The 18,183-nt window shown below is 38.2% G+C and overlaps 2 protein-coding genes across 3 annotated transcripts in view; one reads left to right on the top strand and one right to left on the bottom strand.

Annotated features, from left to right (window-relative positions):
* atg3 (autophagy related 3) overlaps window positions 1-18,183 on the bottom strand; it is a 257,779-nt gene that overhangs the window by 161,483 nt on the left and 78,113 nt on the right. The gene's annotated exons all lie outside the window — the stretch shown is intronic.
* Window positions 1-18,183, top strand: part of LOC117384771 (diacylglycerol kinase zeta-like) — a 106,412-nt gene that overhangs the window by 66,905 nt on the left and 21,324 nt on the right. For both annotated transcript variants that reach the window (XM_055227524.1, XM_055227526.1), the window contains one exon: window positions 1,037-1,179. In XM_055227524.1, coding sequence (XP_055083499.1) covers window positions 1,037-1,179 — 143 coding nt within the window. The remainder of the gene's footprint in view (window positions 1-1,036; window positions 1,180-18,183) is intronic.

Consider the following 18,183-nt stretch of genomic DNA (forward strand, 5'->3'; position numbering starts at 1 on the left):
AACACCTCCATGGAGATAAGCAGCTAGCAGACCCTCCAGCAGAAAAGTTACATAGTGCATGTTCAAAGTTATTTTGTTAATAACAAATGTTGCTAAAACATTGTTGTAAAACATTACAGGCTTGTTGAAATGATCTCCTTTAAAGGACCTGTACCTGTTCAAACCCTGAGCCAGAAACATGTTTTGGTTTGAACTTTTAGCCCTGAACTCTTAGTCCTTTCTGCCGCTGTGATATTGCACCATGACACAGATACAACTGTCTGGGATAGTGTCAGGCAGATGGTTTTTATCTCTTTTGAATATACAATGATCAGACTTTTGGCACCTTCGTGGGATCCAAATCTTTTGGATTGGTTCATTTAAAGATCTGTTCAAAAGACGGGTTCTTTTTATGTTTAATTAAATGATAGAAGTCAATGTGAGAGCTCACTTTATCTACAAACTAATCACAGAGAGAAATTACCAAAGCTCAGATCTGTTTCAAATGGTTCAAACTGAGAACAGGAGTGTGTTTACCCTTTGAAATTATGATATTCTAAATAAAATGTTTAACAATAATAATTATTCATTATTATTAAGACGCCAAACGTGTTTTTTGTGCACAAAGCTCTCATCATATCGCCTACTCTGCTTCTGTTCTGATTTGTGTGTTGGTTCTGCATTAATCAGTGTAAAGATGCATACTAATTAGAAAGAAAAAGATTTTGTTATTTTAGAAATGAGATCCGGTGCAACTGTTCACGTAAAGGAATCGTTCAAAAGAGCCAACTCGTTCATTAGATAAGCTCAGACAGTTGGTTTCCTGTGATTCTTAGTAACTGATTGGGCAAAAAAGAGGTCACCCTGTCTGTAGCTGCTTTATTAATTATTATCAGTGAAAATGCTATGCAAATACAGATTATATTTTTACTTTTACTTATTTAGCAGCTTTTTACCATATAGTGCATGATGTAAAGAGCATTTATCAGGTACAGACTCTTTAAAACGATCTTCACGCCGCTCGGTTACTTTACATTCTCTCCTCTGCCTGTCATAGGAGCACCTGAACTACATCCTGGAGCTCTCTCACGAGGAGATCTTCATCCTGGACCCAGAGCTGGTTGTCATGGCAACGGTGGGCACGGATCCGTCAGACACGCTTGACCCGGCCGACTCGGGGTGCAGCATACCAAAGCAGAGGTGGGTGAACTGTCATGGCGGCACGCATTAGACCCTAGGCAAGGTTAAACTCAGGGATATCGAGTCCATTTACATAAAAGAGTCAAATGAGAATACGGGCCGATAGGGAGGAATAACTTAACATTTAAAATTTGTTGACAAAATGTTGGCGGGTTAATGACTTGGTTTGCTGGGGTAGTACCTGTGGTTAATATTTATCATAGTTTTACATCTCATAAGTACAAAAATACAGGAAGTAGCAGTTAGTTCTAAACTGGAAACTTGTGTTGTTTTTAAAGTGCTTTATAAATAAATCTGGATTGGATTGGATTGGAAATACTGAAAATTCTATCCAAAATGTAGGGACAATCTCTGCAGTGTTTATCCACTGATCCGAAGGTTGCCGGTTCGAATCCCGCTCTGGACAAAAACATCATTTGTCGAGCGGTCTGATCCACTCCCACAGATGAATGCTGTTGTTGTATCCTTGGGCAAGACACTTAACACCGCACTATACACTAATGTATGAATGTGTGAGTGAATGAGTCCTTCCGTCAAATTTTTATATTGCTCTTTTCCACCTTTTATTGGCATTGTTCTTCTTTGGATTTTTATTTTAATTTTTCTCCCCAAATGATCGCATTTTTCACCCCCTGAATGTCGACGAAAAGTCCCACATGGGGGTATAGGATCGACCGGCTCGGCGAAATATTTCATAAATTTGGCATCGCAAAAATGTCCCACGGCCACCGGCTCAACGGCGCCACCTAGAAGTTTCAAAATTTTCTAATGAATTGGGAGGCCATACGCATATTTTGCCCTAGCTCAACAAAATTTGCACCAGTGATAGAGCTCATGGAGACGAGCAAAAAAGCCAATCATAGCAATGCTCTATGATGGACAGGAAGTCGGCCATATTGGATTAAAATTTCACCACTTTTTTTGCTGCGTGTTTTCAAAACGTATCTAGTCTCAGGTTTTTGGTCCAAATGAGCTCAGATTTCACATTTCACATTCATTTCTGGACACATGGGTTTTCATTTTTATTAGTCTTTTCATTATTCAGCTATTGTAAAATGTTGCTCCTTGTTAACATTAGGGTTGCTAGGTAGCTAGGTAACAGTTATGTCATATCTGTTGCTCGTGTCCAACCAGGAAATACAATTATAGACTTTACCAAAATTAAAACAGAAAAAAAATAAAAAATACAATAAGACTTTTAGTAAAATCTTAAATATAAATGCACTTTACCAGGATAAACAAACTTGATCGTAATAAAAGTTAAGGATGTACTATGTGGCAACTAACTGCTTTACCTGGAATGTTCCACAGTACTGCATTACATTTATCCATCTCGCTTTTTTCAATTAAAGATGCCTTAAATGCTAATCACATCCTTTGAAAAACAACATTCCCATTACGAACGGGCTTGTCCCTCTATAGATATGACCTTTAAAGTGGTCGTATGGCGTCTTGTCTCCATGGCGACAGATACGTCAAATCCATACCGTGAAATTAATGACATCTTAGCAATAACAAGCGCGTTACTCAACCTTCTCCAGAAAAGTTCCGCAGTGCACGTTTAAGTAAATTAGCATGTGGAAAGTTAAAAATGTGACAAACAGATTGAAGTTAAATTCAAGAGTTACGTAATCTACTTAAACCTTGTTCCCCACAGATTAATGGCTGTAATTGTCTCTGATTGAACAATTATGTGAAGAGGCGCTCTGTGAAATTTTGACAAAAGGAAGGCTTAAAATCATATCCTTACTGTTAAGAATATTAACAAGTTAGTTCTTAATATTCGCCTGTACTTTTTTCACTGTGAAGAATTTACAGTGACGCTTATAACTTTAAAGGTCATATGTTACACAAAAATTACTCTTGTAACGTTTTAGCCGTGTTCTAATGTTGTTACTTCAACCAAAACCTACCTGGAGTTGTGTTTTGTTTCATTCACAAATGTTTAAGTAAGCTGGCATGACTAGGCTGTCTACGTCTTCAAAGCTCAAAATGCACTGTTCCACCTTGTGATGTCATCTAGTGGTAGTTTTCAAGTTAACAGCTACCGTTTGCCTTTTGTTCAGTAGAGATTGGCAATTCCAGGGCTGAAATCTCATCCAAATGATTCTAATGAAGGTGTATGGAGTTTAAAAACACAGCGGAGCACTTCCTGTATTACCACATGATGACATCACAAGGTGGAACAGAGTGTTTTCAGTTTGAGAGAAGAACTCAGCCTAAATATGCAGGATTTTTGGGTTAAACTTGTGTGAAACGAAACAAAACACAACTCCAGGTCCATTTGTGATGAGGAAACAACATTCTAACACAGATCAGAAAATATTAATAATAAGTATTGTCCCTTTTGAAGTGCAGCTAGCTTGGAAAACAAGATTAAAAAGAAATATTTTGTATAATTTTCTTTGCTAAAAATACTCTGCTTACCGGTGTCACATTTTAAGAAATTTAGCAACAAAACTCACATTGTAGTATGTTCAGTTGCTGAATGAAACTAATCTTAAAGGTGTACTATGTAACTTTTCTGGTGGTGATACATGTTCCACATTGATTAAACAATAACCATTTTTTACATTTGTTCAATTACAGATGTTTTTAATTGAAAAAACAACAACATGATAAACCTGAATACTTACTATGAGTGGGGTTACCTTTGCCCGGTATCTCCTTCTTCTTGTCTCCATGGAGATTGACACGCTTAATGCCATACTGTGTAAATCTGCATGCAAAGGTGTAATATCTTCAGGGACAGGCAGGTGACAAACTCTTCACCAGAAAAGTTATGTAATGCACCTTTAACTGTGTACAATACTGGCTGCGTTCACACTTGACTTGGTTTAGTCCCAACTTTTAATCCACTTTAATTTTGATGTAAACTTTGTTCCTGCTCTAATTACATTTACTCAGTTACATTAACTTGAGTAACTTTTTTAATAAATTGTACTTTTCATAGTACTTTTCAGCTGCAAACTTTTACTTGTATTTGAGTAATATTTTCATTGAAGTAACACCACTCTTACTCGAGTAAAAGTTGTGGTTCTGCTTCCCACTGTGAGTAAATCTACAAGTGACAGAAGCTTTATGTTGACAATATGACATGATCTGAACATTTGTGTTTCTTGCAGCTCCGTCATTTTTGTGTCTTATCATTAGAAAATATAAGATTTTGAGAGTTATTTAATGTTTCGTCCTTCAAATTACAATCGCTTCAAGATATAAATCGTCCCAATAGTTACCTTTTAAGTAACTCTTGCTTGACCCAAATCCTTTTTTTTTTAACTTTTACTTGAGTAATTTCTTGGACCATGACTTTTTATTTCTGCTTGAGTATTTTTATAATTTTTTTTAAGTAATGTTTCTCTTACTTGAGTGCAGTTTTATCTCCTGTACCACCTCTGGTCCAGTCTCAGGAGATGCTAACCACTAAAGACCATCACAGTGTGCTAATGCTACATCAACAGCTTATTTACCATTGGTTTCCTCTCTCTTTCTTTCTCTCTCTGTTAAACTATTGGTCTCTCTCTCATACCTCTCTCCTCGCCGCTGTAGTGAGCTGTGGGTGGGTGTTTTGACAGCAGCTCCTCTGACCTGCCACAACATGGAATTACCTTGTTCAAGTGCTCATTTCCATAATTGCAGTAGCAGTAATTAAACGATAAGAGTTAAGAAGTCAGCTTGAGGAGACACAGGCAGAATGTTACATACAGAACATATATTGATTCACTCTAGTCATATACGTTCATTAAAATTAACAGTTTGACAGATTGTGTGTCTGGTAACAACTTGGTAACGGATTTCTGAACCTGATTTTTACTGTCTCAAAATCCGGACTACTTCATTTTAAACAGTTTGTACTGGACCAAAGTTGTCCCTCACTTACCTTATGCATTCCGAGCATCCTAATTATTCACCACTATGAGTTTATAAGCACTTTTCACAACTTTCACAGGCCAGTGCGGAGTTTTGTCATCACGGTAATGCTAACAACAACTAGCATTCTAGCAGTAAATATGAAACAGGCCTATACAAAAATAAAAAAATACATAACCATTAAGCATTTAAAAGATAAACAAAATGCAAAATGGCAAACCTCAAATAGCCTATTGATTCTCTGCAGTGACATCAAGCCACGTGGGTTTTGCATGCATGTCTATAGTGGAATGTACAGCAGTTACCATGGTGATACAATGGACACATTAGCAAACACAGCCTTATAAGCTTGAAAACTCAAGAAAAAAACACAAAATGGATTTAAACAACACATTTTTAGGAGCCTGTGATCAATACGAGCATTTGTGGGCACATTTAGATGTTTGATTTTCAACAAAAACACTGAAAGCAGCTTGTGACTGTAATTTTATGTGAGAGCGACTCGTTTAACAGCACAAACCAGCGCATTTGTTGTAGTTCCATTCAAGCAAGCTCTTTCTGGTCACATTGTGTTAAAACAAACATCGCATTAAAGTCTAACGTGAGTAACAGAGCTACAGATAGAGCAGTGCCTCTAGTTAGCATCACACCCCGGGGGGAACGTTGATCATCAGGCGTTGCTAATGTCGCGGCCACCTTCACGTCACGTCCAGCTGCGTTCCTAAGTAGCTGTCACTTTCGATTCCCACTTTTCACCGTCGTGTAATCTGATTGGTCCGGACACTCCACGCTCAATTAGCCCCGCCCCCCTCCCATCTTTGTCTGTCCTACATTGAGTAAATATGAAATTATGAATCACGGCTCACATATATGACCTTTACCGCCGCGTATTGCTTCGTGTTGTGGTGCGGTTCTGTGAAATAACTGGTGACATATTTACACGTGTTTAGGCAGATTAGTCAAAGCTGCGTGCGGTGGGATCGGGGGGGGTTGCGGCGGCGGCGGTGGTGGGGCTAGCAGGATTCTACCGACGACGAGGGAGGAGGGGGAAAAAATAGCAATTCCCAAGTCTACGGCATGAAAGGAGCAAAAGGATCTAGTATCTATAGAGGAGTATTGTTGATTTTCCGTTTTGTAACCGATGGGATTTTATAGTAATTTTTCAAACAATTCTATTTTGGGTGTAGATATTTGTTTATTCATGTGGTTTCAGCTTCCTGTTGTACGCGACATTTTGAGGACCCATTCTGAAGACATAATGTTTTATTGTAAATTGTTAATCACTATGGCAATGGTCCTAGTTTTTAATTATTCTGAAACCAATGGATATAGTGTACGCTACATGCTACTGTTGTAAAATAAATTGTAGTAGCCTGAGAGTTGAAGAGAAGAAGTAGTGATAGTGTTGGATTCCAGCGTATCCTTCTGTTGTAGGGAGTATTATACCTCTGATTATGCCTTTATTGTTATCCTTTTTTTTTTTTTTATTTGTTAAAAATGTAGCTGTACTATTAGTTACATTATATTTCTGGTGGAGGGTCTACCACCCACTTGTCCCCATGGAGATAATAGTTATTGCATTGCCTGAAATGTTCCACAGCATGGCATTAAATATATCTATCTACATGGAAAGGTGATACTATGAGGTATGTTTTATTTTTGTATATTTTCTTTACAAAAATTCATGCAAGATAGTTAAATTTAATGCCATAGGGTGGAATATTCAAGGCAAAGCAAAAACACCTCCATATATAGACAATCAAGTGACATACCCCCCACCACAAAAGTTACATAGTGCACCTTTAACTAATCCAGGCATGTACTGAAATAAGCATTAACTGTAAACAAAAAGTGATGCAATTTTCATTCCAAGTTGACACTACTCCAACACATCTTTAAATGCATATATTTTCTACAGTGACGCAGTATCTCGAGTCCTTCTGACGGCTCCTCTGCTGTGAAGTGGCCACAGAGCAGTGAAGAGGAGCCGACTACTATAAACATAAACCCTCCAGAGGTTTTGCATCGGAGATATGGGACACATGAAAGATCCACACACGTTCAAAGAAGCGCCCGTCGCAATACATTTGTCCGTACATTTAATTTGCACACGGGACAAACTAGAACGTTGAAACCAGGAAAGTATATTAGAAATGTGCATTGAAAACTCCATTTGGGAGCAAGATGTCAGCCATTTTGATTGATTGAGCGTATACATAAACCGCCTTTAGCTTAGCATGTGGCTCATGTTCTCTACTGAGTCACTTGCACTACACATGGCTCACTTATGTGGAATGTAGAGTAATATTTACCAAAATGATTCATAATTAGCTGTATTTTTATTACATGAATTCTATATACTTACCTGTTTTGTCACATCCTTAAAAATGATTGAAAAACATGCATTCTTACTGTCTCTCCGCAGATCTTACCTGTAACTTGGTGTGGAAAGCATTAAACATATTATTGCCATGCTCGTCTCCATGGAGATAGGTATGTTTAATGCGGTACTGTTGAAAATTCCATGCAAAACATTTTATTGGCGATACGCAGATGGCAGAAAAGTTACATATTGCACCTTTAATTACTAAATTAGTTGCTGATTAGACCCTGTGCCCAAGTGTTTTCCATCATGTATTTGATAAAAAAATAAAAAAAAAGCCCCAGTACAAATATATTCAATGAGAAGCCCTTGAGGTCAAAATATGATAATCAGGAAGTGTGTATTGGCATGCTAGTTGTAGTTAGCATTACCGTAACAGCAAAACTCTGCTCTGGAGACAGCTCTGAAAGTTGTAAAGAGCTTATAAACTCGCTGCGGTGAATACTTAAAAGGCTCGGAATACATAAGGTAAGTGAGGAATAACTTCGGACGGCTGCAAACCGTTGAAACTCGTTCTGTTTTCACATTTTCAAAAGAGTAAAAATAAGGTACGGCGCCCTTAACTTGAGTAGATGTTTAATTATATAACCCATCTCATCTTTCTATTAGCGTCACCAAATGCATTGTCTCGCCATGGTAACTCTAATTTCTGCTTATACCATTTCATAACTCCATCCATCATCTCCTAAAACACAAAACCGGAGTGCATTTCCAAATGAGTGCGTCCTGATTTGAATAGCGGTGCGTTGGCGGGCCCGTGCTGGTAGTGCCTGTATGAGTGCATGGGTGCGTGGGCGGAGGAGGAGGCCGATGGAGAGGCCAGTAGGCAGGGCAGCGCTGGGGGGGAGAGATGGGTATACCTCCGGAGCGCTCGGATCCGATGCCGGTTCCCACGCAAAGGGCTAGAGATGACCCGACCAGCCCCCCACCGCCCCCCCCTCTGACTCCCGATCGCAATTACATACCAAAACACGCCAGCCCGACCGCCCACACGCCAGAGGATGCCATTTGGGCTGTTGAATGCAGTGTCAGAGTGTTTCACAGACCAAAAAGTAGGAAATATACAAATGTGAGAGAAGGCATGATGAAAAGAAAGGGTGAAACGAGGTACTGGTAGGAGTAACCTTTGAATAAAAATAGACTGAAGGCAAAAAAAATAAGTTTATTTGTCTAAAAGTCCAAAATAAATCTGAAAAATCGGGTTGCGTTATGTAAAATGTGATTTGCTGCAATATATTTGGGTGGAAAATTTGAGCAAAATTATAAAAGGAGTAGGTGGGAATCGTACACGGCATCACAGTTCCATAGATCATAATTCGATTTTATAAGGGCATGTTAAAGCAACAACGTGTAACTTTTTAGCCAAAAAACAGACTCAAATAAAAGCGTGTTTTTTGTTTGTTTTTTTCCCATAAAACATATCTAAGTCCATGGAGAATTATCTGGAGTATGGTTTTAACTCTCTATTACTGTGGGATCATGCCACCTCCAGAAAGCTGCATACTGCACTTTTTAAAGAAATTTGGTTACACTTGTTTATTTATTTATTTTTCCTTCAGATATTAGATTTTTGATTCCATTTATGACTTTTTTTCCCCCCTTCTTGGCTAAAAATGTTCTCCAAACTACCGAAAATAGTAGTATAAAAGCAACATTCCATTGAGAAGTGATCACATTTAACCCATTGGCTATTGGGGGAAATCTATCTCCAGTTTATGAATGAGATAAAATAAACTTATCTTAATCGTGTCGTGGCTGCATTAAACATGAGGCTGATGTGGGGCGAAAGATGTGATTTAAACTTTCACAACAACAAGAGCACGTCACGTTTAAGACTGCAGTGAGCTGGCTTTACAATGCACAAGAGTGGGGGAAAGAAAATCGATTTTCTTCCAAACAAATCGATTTCAACTTTACATTTGTTTAATTTATTTTATCAATTTTTTGCCCAGCCCTAGATTACACTATGTAAAATGTGATTTGTTGCGGTATATTTTGGTGTCATTTTTTGCTTAAATTATAATAGACTGAATATGACAAAAAATGTTCTCACAATATTTCACAATTTCAATTTTATTCAGTTTGTAAAAGAAAAATACAGACAAAAAACATATTGCAGTGGAAGTATTCACCACGGCGACATATTCAAAGTGTGTGTCTGACAAACTGCACTTCTTTTTAGCCTCCATGAAATTACCACATTTCAAATCAGGCTCAGAGGACGATGTCATATTTGAAAGTTAATTTTTTTCCCTATCTTCTTTCCAACAAGGTTATCAGCAATATCCCTGAGGCACAACATGCCCTGTGTGGATTTGGGATTTAGTCCAGTTGATAGTTTTATAGTAAATTGTCAAAAAATGTGGTGAAACAAATGTTAAAATATAAAAGTTTACAGTGGTCCAAAGTTATTCCTCACTTACCTTATGCATTCTAAACATAGTAATTACTTACCGTGATGAGTTTATTAGCGCTTTTCACAACTTTCAGAGGCTAGAGCAGAGTTTGCCATCACGGTAAAGCTAACAACAACTAGCATTTTAACGCTTCCTTATTATCGGACAATAATGCACTTAATTAGATGCAGGCAGTATACAGCGGGGCGGATTTTGACCTTAAAATATGAAGTACTGTTGAAGAGTAAATGATTAGATGGTGTTTTTAAGCGTTATCACTGCTATAGGCTTCATTGTTTTTCTGTCAAAACTTTGCCTATTGTGAAACGTCCATTCTGTTTAGTAAATAGAGCTGCCCATCAATCATAGTGTCAATGTATAATTTCATACAGTAGAGACAGTGTGCTCATTAGCCGCATTGTATTCAAATGCGAGTCCACTCGTCAAACTCAGAGAAAGATGGACAAAACACTGCAAAATGCACCCACCCACCGTCAAGTTTGTACAAATGCATCCACGGCTGAGAGATTATCTGAAATAGTAAGATAATTTGTAAAAACGTAAATCTAAAACCTGCTGTCAGAAAAACTTGCCAACAATAAAAGTGCTAACAATAACCAAATTTTAATGTTAAAGCAGACCCATTCTGCAAATTCGACTTTTTAGAGCAGAGGTTGGCAAAGTTTTTGGCTTCGGGTTCCACTTTGAAAAGTTCATGCCTCTGAGTGTGCCTCCACTTACCACAGTCACATGCTATTGAACTTTTTTTGCCCATTTGCTATAAATTGCCACATTGCAGTTTTTATATTCTACTTTTAGTGCAGCTCATTCATTCATAATATGACAGAAAAAGTTATACAGTATAAAATTTCTAAATTTTCTAGAGAAGAAATATTTGATATTATAATTATTAGATTTGTATTTTATTCTTTATTCCGTTTGTACTTCATATTATCAGATAAATCTTGAGGTGAATCCTCCGTCTTACATCTTTCAACAGCCAAAATATAGAAATGTATTTATTTTGTCAGGGCTCAGCATGTCTGTGATCTCTGTTAGCAGCACTTTGATGACGTAAAGTGTCAGAACTACACTGCACATTTTACACAGGCAGGTCAGGATGAGAGACAAAAGGAAAAACTTGACAGTGGAGCTGTAAACGGCAGCTCTCAAACACATGAGGAACGCCGCTCCAGCACTCCAACCTCTGCTCAGTGCCAGTGTGTGCAGACGCAAACTGGGGGAAAGCCCCCAAAGCCGCGGTGGGCAGTGAGCGGATAGAGGTAGAATGAGTGTGGACAGAGTCTCTACAGAAGCTGTCAATCACCTCTGCTGTGAGTCTGTAGTGAGTGCACTGCAGTTCTTAAGTGTCAATGAGTGCAACAGGACAGCATTTTTTTTTTCTGACAATTTTGCTCCATGTGCCCCTCAAAATTCCTCCACGTGCCCACCATGGCACGCATGCCTAGCTTTAACCATGTTATAGTTGTTTCCCATCACTATTTACTCATCTGATGTCTGGAGTGATTCGTGCATGTTTGATCAGTCTTTAATCACTTATTTTCAAGATGCCACTTTGCCAATCTACTCCCGTTTTTTCCCCGGCACCGGCATACGCCCACTGCTCTGTATTTACTTAATTCTCCATTTTTATTTTCTTAATTGGTGATACACATAGGATTCAGCAGTGCCCAGTAGTCATTTTGGTACAAAAAAATCTGCTACTTGCTTCCGTGATGTGCAGCTGTCTGTTGGAAAGATCGACAACTTTGCGTCTCTTTGCTGTGATGGCGTTTATGGCGATGTCTGCTCTTTTATTACATTGTTTGAGATATTACAAATTAAAGTGGCTAAAATATAACACAATGATCCAGGAGTGTCACCGATTATAACTATAATCACAGACACGAGCACAATGGGTCTTCTACAGCTGCATTATATAACGTGTCTGATGGAGTGTCTGCCAACTACCTGGAATGTTCCACAGTATAGCATTAAAGTTGTTTCTCCATAGAGTCAAACAGGTAATACTGCTAGGACAAGTTACAGGTCAGATCAGTGGAGAGGGGGCCCTGCTCACAGTAAAAATGAATATTTTTTCAAAGTTGTTGTTTGTTTGTTTTTTCAGTAGAAACAACCGTAAATGAATAAATTGTAGATGTGTTTAATGACATACTGTGGAACATCGTAGACATCCAAGACCATTCTGAAACTACTCAGAAAAGGTCCAATTTTGACAAGTATCAACAAATCCAGTTTTGATAATAGGTTTATTTTGTGAACTGTGTGTTTCTAGCTCGGTCTGTTATTAACATTTAATTTGCTACATTTGTGAATAGGGCATAAAATTAAACGTATATATATATTTTTTACTCAACAGTATTGGAAATTTAAGTTGTGTATTGCTACATAGCTGCAGTGGGTTAGTAGAGATTGTTTATGTAGTTTGTTGAATGTGTAGTTTTGAGTTGAACCCATTACTTGAATTTGGGAAGCTCAAATCAAAGTCTGTTACTTCAGTGCAAAGAAGAGATTTTCTTGTGCTGAATAGAACTGTTCAAGATTTCACATTTTCAATTTCACATTGTTTTTTTTTTTATTGTTGCAAATTTCCTCGAAAACCTCTCCTGCTCTGCTCTTATCTGCTCCTCCAAACCAATTTATATCTGTGGTTTTCACCAGTGCCAAGATAACTGTATTTTATTTTATTTTTTTGCCATTTAAGATTACAAAAACAAAGATAAAAGCTTTGCACTACAAAATGTTGTGCTAAAATGATATCGCTTATGTAGTATTACACATTGACCTATGAAACTGTGAAAATGCTTAAATGTTTGGTACAGGAAGACACATCCTGGTGCTTCCCAACCATGGAAGTATAATCAGATCTGGAAGGTGAACCCAGGATGGCGTCGTATTGTTTTCAATGGCCTGTGCTCATTGGTGCATGGGTCCAATAATAATGTTCTCTTCCACATTACTTCCTTAATACGGGCTACTACCTCCCACCATGTGACGTCAGAATCAGAGCTGCTAGAGCGGAGCTAGCATGGGCTCAGATTGGGACTAGGCTAAATCTTACAAAGCTAACTTTTAGGAGCTTTGAGGATTTAGAATGTTAAAATGTTCATGTTGTGAAAATAGAGATGAATCCCTACAAAATCCCACCTTTGTGAAACCTGTTGATGTCCTGTCAGCTCCTGGGAGCTGCAGTACCTGGCATGGCCACTAGTCGATGTCGCCCTGGGACAGAGGAAGAATGTCTTATCCATTTCTTATTATAGATCCACATTCCCAACCCGCATCACACTAGACCTAAATTCCATCGTAAGATTTATGGATGCATATTCAAACAGGAACAGACACAGACAATAAACTTTTCTTAAAGAACTACAAAGTTTCTCCTGCAATGAAAGTATTGACAAACTAAAATAATTCAGAGGAATGATTCAATGTGCCTGAATCTGTGCCCTGTGCTGCTTCTAGACCTCACGGATGTTAAAAATGTGTCCTCTCCTCTTTAAAGAGGATACATCGTTCCTTCAGCCTGATGCTGCCTGAGCTCGGAATTACTGTTTAGATCACGCGGCCACTGTCTGTCTCAGCCCATCCGATTCTTCAGACCCAACGTCCTGAGGACTTCAGACCTGCAAACTATCAGACCCCTGGACCAGTGACTAACCTCGCCACTCTGTCTGATCATGTGCACACACATCACAGATTGGCTCAATCAATTTAGACTCAACACATAACCTGAGATAACTCTTGGGCAGTTGATCTAACCTCAGTCTAGATCCACATGCATTTGCATATTTCATATTCAAACGCTGTCTGCTTAACTTGGTCAATAAATGTTCATAAACCACAATTTGCTCGAATGAATCAAAGCAGACATGCTGTCATATCTAATTATCATTGATATGCTTAGGTCTTTTAATGACGTTTTTTGTGTTATATGGCAATAAGGGTACCTGATTTTCAAACCGTAAGAAGAGAAATCAGGTTTATAACAGGTTTATTCAGACAGAGAAGTGACGCAGGGTGGACCATCAAAGGACAACCAAACAACTATTTCTAACAAGTTTGTGAAATATAAGATGTTTAATAATTAGAGGAACAGTTTTTTTGATTTTTCAGTTTTTTGTACTTCTTTTATATTACACTATATCAGGGCATAACAAAAACATAGAAAAAAGAGAAATGAGACATAATATAGCTTTAAAGGGCCAATATTACGCTATTTTCATCTATGTTATAAGACCTGGAGTTGTGTTTTGTTTCATTCACACATGTTTAACACACAAACCCTGCATATTTAGGTTCTTCTCTCGAACTGTTTCATCTTGTGATGTCAAACTTTGTTTTAAACTTCATACAACCTCACTTGTTCCCTCATTTGAATAATTTCCTAACTTTGAAGGTAGTTATTCCTTTAGCCTTGTTGGAACTATTGGACTTCTCAATTCACCAGAGATATTGGAGAATTTCTGTGGCAATCTCAACTGAACTTAAGTTAAAACAAATACAGTTTACTCTACACTAGAATAAACTTAAGCTAAAGCACCTTGACCTTTTATATCTGTATTGTATGTGTACATATGACATTTTATTTGTTTTTAATTAGACAAAATGAAATTGAAGCAGATTTAATTTTTTTCCCATCATATTTTGATTCTCTTGGCATTCCGCCCAGCCTTATCCGTAGGCAGCATCCGTTTACAGTTTTGTTCTCCACCACAAAGTTCAAACCACAACTTATTTTATCATTTTCATTGCTGACTTTTACAGTAAGTCAGGGTTAGCCAAAAACACTCAAATAAACACCGCAACAAACTGTCTCCACCCACAGGAAGCCATAGGTCTGGTGGAGTACGTCTCTGAGCTCCATGATGTACCCAGCAGCGGTGAGTCGTGAGAGGGGAGGAGGAAAGCACTTGTTTTGGTGCGCTCGCTGGCTCTCCTCAGTTAATTGTCGGTGTGTATTTTTAGCTCGGCTCGCGGAATATGCTCCAGTGTTCTGTTCTATTCAAATGGATGCCCTCCCACAACGCACCTGGCTCTTTTTGCTCGTTTCAAACTTGACTCTCGCAATTCACCTTTTTTCTTCCAGCGTCGCGTCGAAGTGGGACTAAAAACCGAAACTCCGCCTGCAACCACATTTCAAATAGAGCTGCTAAACTGGGCGGTGTCAGTGGACAAAAGAAAAGAGCGAGAGGGGAGGAAGGGGCGGGGTCTGGGGGTGTAAGGAGCAGCGTGATGGGGCGAACAGGTATCCACACGTCAAACTCCACCCCTGCAGCCAAGCGTTTGTAATCAGAAACACCTGGCTGTAATCAGTGCAGTCTTAAGTGATGTCACCAACTACTTGAAACTACAGAGGCCACAGAAGGCAGCACACACTTAGATTTTTGACCAGAAAGCTGCAAATGTAGGAACAATAGATAATGCTATTCAAACACCATATACGCAGTTTAGTAGCAAAAAAAACTGGGATAAGTGTTAATTAGACAAGATAAAATCAAACTGAAAATCTCAAAATATGAGGAAAAAAATATGATTCTCTTTTTTTCTGGCTTACCGCCCAGCCTTATCCGTAGGTAGAACCCGTTCACAGCTTTGTTTTCCAATACAAAAGTTCAAATCACAACTTTTACAGTAAGTCAGAGTTGGCTAAAAACAGCGTAGTAAACACAACAAACTATCTCCACCCACAGGAAGCCATAGGTCTGACGGAGTATGTCTCTGAGCGTCGTGTACCCAGCAGCGGTGAGCTCGTGAGGGGGGAGGGAAGCACTTGTTGTGGCTCGCTTCAGTTAGTTGTTGGTGTATTTTAAGCACGACTCGCAGAACACGCGCCATTGTCGTGTTGTGTTCAAATGTATGCCCTCCCACAGCACACCTGCCTCACTTTGCTCATTTTAAACTTATAATCCCAAAGCAAAACTCACCTTCTCCCTTCCAGTATCATGTTAAACTAGTAATAATTTGATTCTAACGGTTCACGTGGCATCGAGTATCGAGTCCTTAGTATCGAAATCGAGTTTGAAATTTGTATATCATCACAAATTGGATACATGCGAGATGGATTAGTTTAGCGCTACACTGAGAAACATTCAAAACAAAGCAATAACACCACTATACACACAAGCAGAACAACCCTTTAACAGAAAAGTTACATTGTGCCTCTTTAATTGTTAATCTATACTGCACAACAACTCAATTTGGTAACCACTTGTCCCTGTTTTGGGTGTCCTGCTCAGGCATTTTGGCCCTTGTCCCTCGTCGCATTTATTTAGAGAATGTCCTACTTTGTATTGATGCCACATGAATTATAAAAAGTTAGATTTACATAGAAAACTCGGTATATTGTTTCGCGTTTTGGGATTACTGGCTTTTAGGATTGTAACGTGCATCCCAACTGCTAACCCTGTAGTTTAGAAGTCTACAGATTCAGATTTCAGACTTCGCTCAAATACTCCTGGACATGTTTAAATGTGCACTGTGTTGTCACGATACTAAAATTACTAAGGAATAGACTTGATGCTCAATAGTGACAGTACTTTGTTTTATATTCCCATGTGGCCTTATCTGTGTAATCCCTCACTCTTTCAGGTATGTTCCACAGTGGTCCATGGGTGTGTACTAGTCTATGTGTCTTATACTTGTTCTGATACAGCTCAAAATCGTTCTAAAGCTATTGAAGAAAGATTAATTTCTGTCCTGTGAATGTGAGTATCGATACCTGCTCAAATGAGTATCTAGTTTCGGTTAGTATCTGATTTTTGATACTTTTACAACCCTAAACTACAGACAATATTTCTCAAAATTGCCTTATCCATTTTCCATAAATCCTTCATCCCTGCACTGATCTCATATAACACCACTGCATACTGCTTTATTAAATCCACATTCAGTCATCACTGCGCTGTGTCTCTACTGGAGTTAGTTGGAGGTTAGATTCCCAAACGTGCTCCTCTGTAGTATATCCCTCCCCCTGGTCGGTCCAGTGTCTGAAGTGTGATCTGAGCTCTGAGTGCTCTTTTGGCTCTGTGTTTGATGGATCCAGCTTCAAGACTCACCGCAGACCATAAATCTTCTATGTGCTTATATGTGATTTGAGTTTAAACTATCAGACAAAAGCCTCTGGAACACGCTCTGATTTCAAACACAGGTACAGGAGATGCACTTATTTCTATGGACTGATTAGAAACAAGTTTAATCGTTTTCAGTATCTACAATGATTGGGAGCAGTAGGCTTTCGTTCTTTATTCTTTATTTGTCAGGGACCAGGTACAAATTCATTAATCTTACAAAAGAAAAGATGATTTGTACCAGATTTTGCTACTACTACTTTCCATGTACAGTCCCTGGCCAGTGAACACACATTAAAAATACACATTTCATTACGATTACATTATAAAACTATTAGTTCATCATTAACATCAGCAGTAAAATACAATAAAATGTCCCCATGTCCAATACGTGATGTTTCCTACAGTCCAAACCAATTTAAAAAATCATTATGTGCAGGTTTTTACAGTGAATACAGAACATTACAAATGAACTAGACTGATGTGGACACATTTGATTTACTTTTTTTCAAGTTTCTAGCACAATTACTCAAATCTACAGACAATTTGAGATTGTCTGGAGCTGATTCCACTGTCTGATGGTTTGAAATGAAAAGGCGACTGAGCAAAGGCCGAGGATCTTTTGAAACTCTGCAATTTCCGTACACAGAAGACCGAGTGGGTCGGGTAGTTTGTTCAGAACAAAGTTTAATCATTTTTTCAATTTTGGTGGAGCTGCATTTTTAATTATTTTGAATGAAGTTTTAGACTTGAATACAAAATTAAATTGTCAAAACTGAAGATTTTGTATTTACTTAGGATATTACAGTGGTGATAACGAAGGGTTTTTTATCGAGTGCCTGCCTGATTATAGTGGTATCTGAGAGATTTGAGCGAACTCTCTTTGGTCTGGCTCATTGTGGCTCATTTTGACCAGGGGCAATGATCATGTAGAGTGTAGAGCATTTGCCAGTAAACGAGGTGGTGGTCGGTTGGATTCTCACCCGTTTGTGACTGTACTGCAATGAAATCTTTTGGTTCTCTGACAACTAAAGGTGAAGTCCAAAAAAGCACTGAGCAATTAAGACTAATCTGTGAAATAATTAAAGTGATTATAAATGTTAAAATATAATTGATACAAATATAAAATCAAATCAAAAACAAATCAAATCAAATTAAAACTAAAATCAAATTGAAATTAAAATCAAATTAAAATAAAACTGAAATAAAAATAAATTAAAATAAAATCTAAATGAAATAAAATCTAAATAAAATAAAATAGCCA

Source organism: Periophthalmus magnuspinnatus, chromosome 2, assembly GCF_009829125.3.
Source record: "Periophthalmus magnuspinnatus isolate fPerMag1 chromosome 2, fPerMag1.2.pri, whole genome shotgun sequence".
NCBI lineage: Eukaryota > Metazoa > Chordata > Actinopteri > Gobiiformes > Gobiidae > Periophthalmus > Periophthalmus magnuspinnatus.